This window comes from Coenobita brevimanus, chromosome 109 (genome assembly GCF_032717465.1).
Source record: "Coenobita brevimanus isolate Jiangsu-jjx chromosome 109, ASM3271746v2, whole genome shotgun sequence".
NCBI lineage: Eukaryota > Metazoa > Arthropoda > Malacostraca > Decapoda > Coenobitidae > Coenobita > Coenobita brevimanus.
Genome location: NC_137062.1, coordinates 33,636,945 through 33,639,444, shown reverse-complemented (window position 1 = coordinate 33,639,444; position 2,500 = coordinate 33,636,945). Strand labels below are relative to the sequence as shown.

Sequence of the window (2,500 nt, the reverse complement as noted above, 5' to 3'; positions counted from 1 at the left end):
AGAGAGAAAGTTTTCGTTTACCGTCTCTAAAGTCTCTCCCTCTCTCTCTCTCTCTCTCTCTCTCTCTCTCTTGTGTACACGTAGCTATGTCCGTATAACACACACACACACACACACACACACACACATTCTCTCTCTCTCTCTCTCTCGTGACAAGGAGGACCATTGGGAGACGAGATAACAAGCCAATGGATACGAGGACGCGAATGTAGCGCACAAAATAGATAGATAGATAGATAGATAGATGGATGGACAGATATATATATATAGAGAGAGAGAGAGAGAGATGGATGGACAGATAGATAGATAGATAGATAGATGGATGGATAGATAGATGGATAGATAGATAGATAGATAGATAGATAGATGGATAGATAGATAGATAGATAGATAGATAGATGGATGGATGGATAGATAGATGGACAGATAGATAGATAGACAGACAGATAGATAGATAGATAGATAGATAGATAAATAGATAGACAGATGGATAGATAGATAGATAGATAGACAGATAGATAGATAGATAAATAGATAGATAGATAGACAGACAGATAGATAGACAGACAGATAGATAGATAGATAGAAATAGATAAATAGGTAAACAGATGAACAGATAGACAGACAAAGAGACAGACAGACACAAAGGGATACACATACTCGATCAATTGCAAAGCTCCTTAACACCTTTTCCTAAGCGATTTGTTTTGCATTATACATTCAGTCACTTTTACGATACACTTTTGTAAATATTAGAGTGAGAGACTGACGAGGAGAGTATGTAAGTGAGGTGGAGGGAAGGAGAAGGAGGGGGAGGCCGAGGATGAGATGGAGGGATGGAGTGGAGAGGTATATGAGAGAGGGGGATGTGAGCTGGGAGCAGGGCAGTGAAATGGCGGGGGACAGGACGACATGGAGGCGATTTGTTTGTGGCCTCCCCCTTCAGGATTAAGGCGTCTGGCAATAGATAGACAGAGAGATAGTAAATATTAGACCAAACAAAATCGCATACGAGAATGTACTAAGGCAACAGACACATAAATTGGTACATAAAAGGTGGTAATATTCAGCCTTTGGTTCTTTCTTCCTCTGGAAAAAAAAATGGGAAAATATAGGACAAGGAAAACGAATTGGCATGGAAGGCTCTTAACAAATATTTTCTAGCGAATTATTTTGTATATTAGACCTTATATTCTTTTACTTACTTATTTATTATTATTATTATTATTATTATTATTATTATTATTATTATTTTTATTATTATTATTATTTTACTTTTTGAATGGGGAGGGGGGTAAGAAAGTGTCCAGAATAGATCGCTTACTGACAGGCATTGCGAAATCTTAAAACAAAAATCCACATCTATTTCTTGTGTGTCAACCCTGCATCATTTATTTTATTTCCTACTCCCACTGTCACACCCACGCCCACACCAGCAGACTGAGCCGTTCTAGGAGCACGTAAAATGACAATAGGAGAATATCTAGTGAGGGGTTATAACACAGGCTAATCTAAGCTCCCTAACACCTCTTCCTTAGCGATTTATTCAAGGATATGGCTGGTTAACATCCTTTTATACGTTATTTATGCAGAGTATGGCGATATTGGAAGGATTTATGTAACACAGAAGAGGACGCTCCCTGACACCTCTTCCTTAGCGATTTATTCAAGGATATGGCTGATTAACATCCTTTTATACGTTATTTATGCAGAGTATGGCGATACTGGAGGGATTTATATAACACAGAAGAGGGCAGTAAGGTGAGATAAGCAAAATAAATCGTTTAGGAAAAGGTATTAGGAAGCATGAGAGGGGTAAGGGGCCCAAGTATTGATTTCAGAAGGACAGCAAGATGTAATAAGCAAAATAAATCGCTTAGGAAAAGGTATTAGGGAGCATGAGAGGGATAAGAGGCCCAGGTATTGATCTCAGAAGGACAGTAAGATGTAAACAGCAAAACAAATCGCTCAGGAAAAGGTGTTAGGGAGCTTCCGTGCCCGACGAGATAAGGGCGTTGTAAAAGGCAAAATAAATCGCATAGGAAAAGGTGTTAGGGAGCATGAGAGGGATAAGAGGCTTGGGTATTGATCTCAGAAGGACAATAAGATGTAAAATGCAAAATAAATCGCTTAGGAAAAGGTGTTAGGGAACTTCCTTGCCCGACGGGATAAGGGTGTTGTAAAAAGCAAAACAAATCGCTAAGGAAAAGGTGTTAGGGAGCAACAGAGGAATACAGGTATCGATCTTAGAAGGACGGTAAGACGTAAAAAGCAAAACAAATCGCTCAGGAAAAGGTGTTAGGGAGCTTCCGTGCTCGACGAGATAAGGGCGTTGTAAAAAGCAAAATAAATCGCTTAGGAAAAGGTGTTAGGGAGCATGAGGGGGTTAAGGGGCCTAGGAATCGATGCTCCGTCCACTCAAACAGCACCCCAGCACCTTTCCACCCTGCGTTTCAGCGTGGGCGTTGAACTGCGTGCAGTGTGAGGGTGTGGGGAGTGA

At 40.3% G+C, this 2,500-nt stretch overlaps 1 protein-coding gene across 1 annotated transcript in view; it reads left to right on the top strand.

Moving 5' to 3' along the window:
- LOC145417166 (U-scoloptoxin(05)-Er2a-like) overlaps positions 1-2,500 on the top strand; it is a 4,167-nt gene that overhangs the window by 715 nt on the left and 952 nt on the right. The window contains exon 2 of the mRNA XM_080285944.1: positions 2,458-2,500. This exon is cut by the window's right edge and continues 101 nt beyond it. Coding sequence (XP_080142070.1) covers positions 2,458-2,500 — 43 coding nt within the window. The remainder of the gene's footprint in view (positions 1-2,457) is intronic.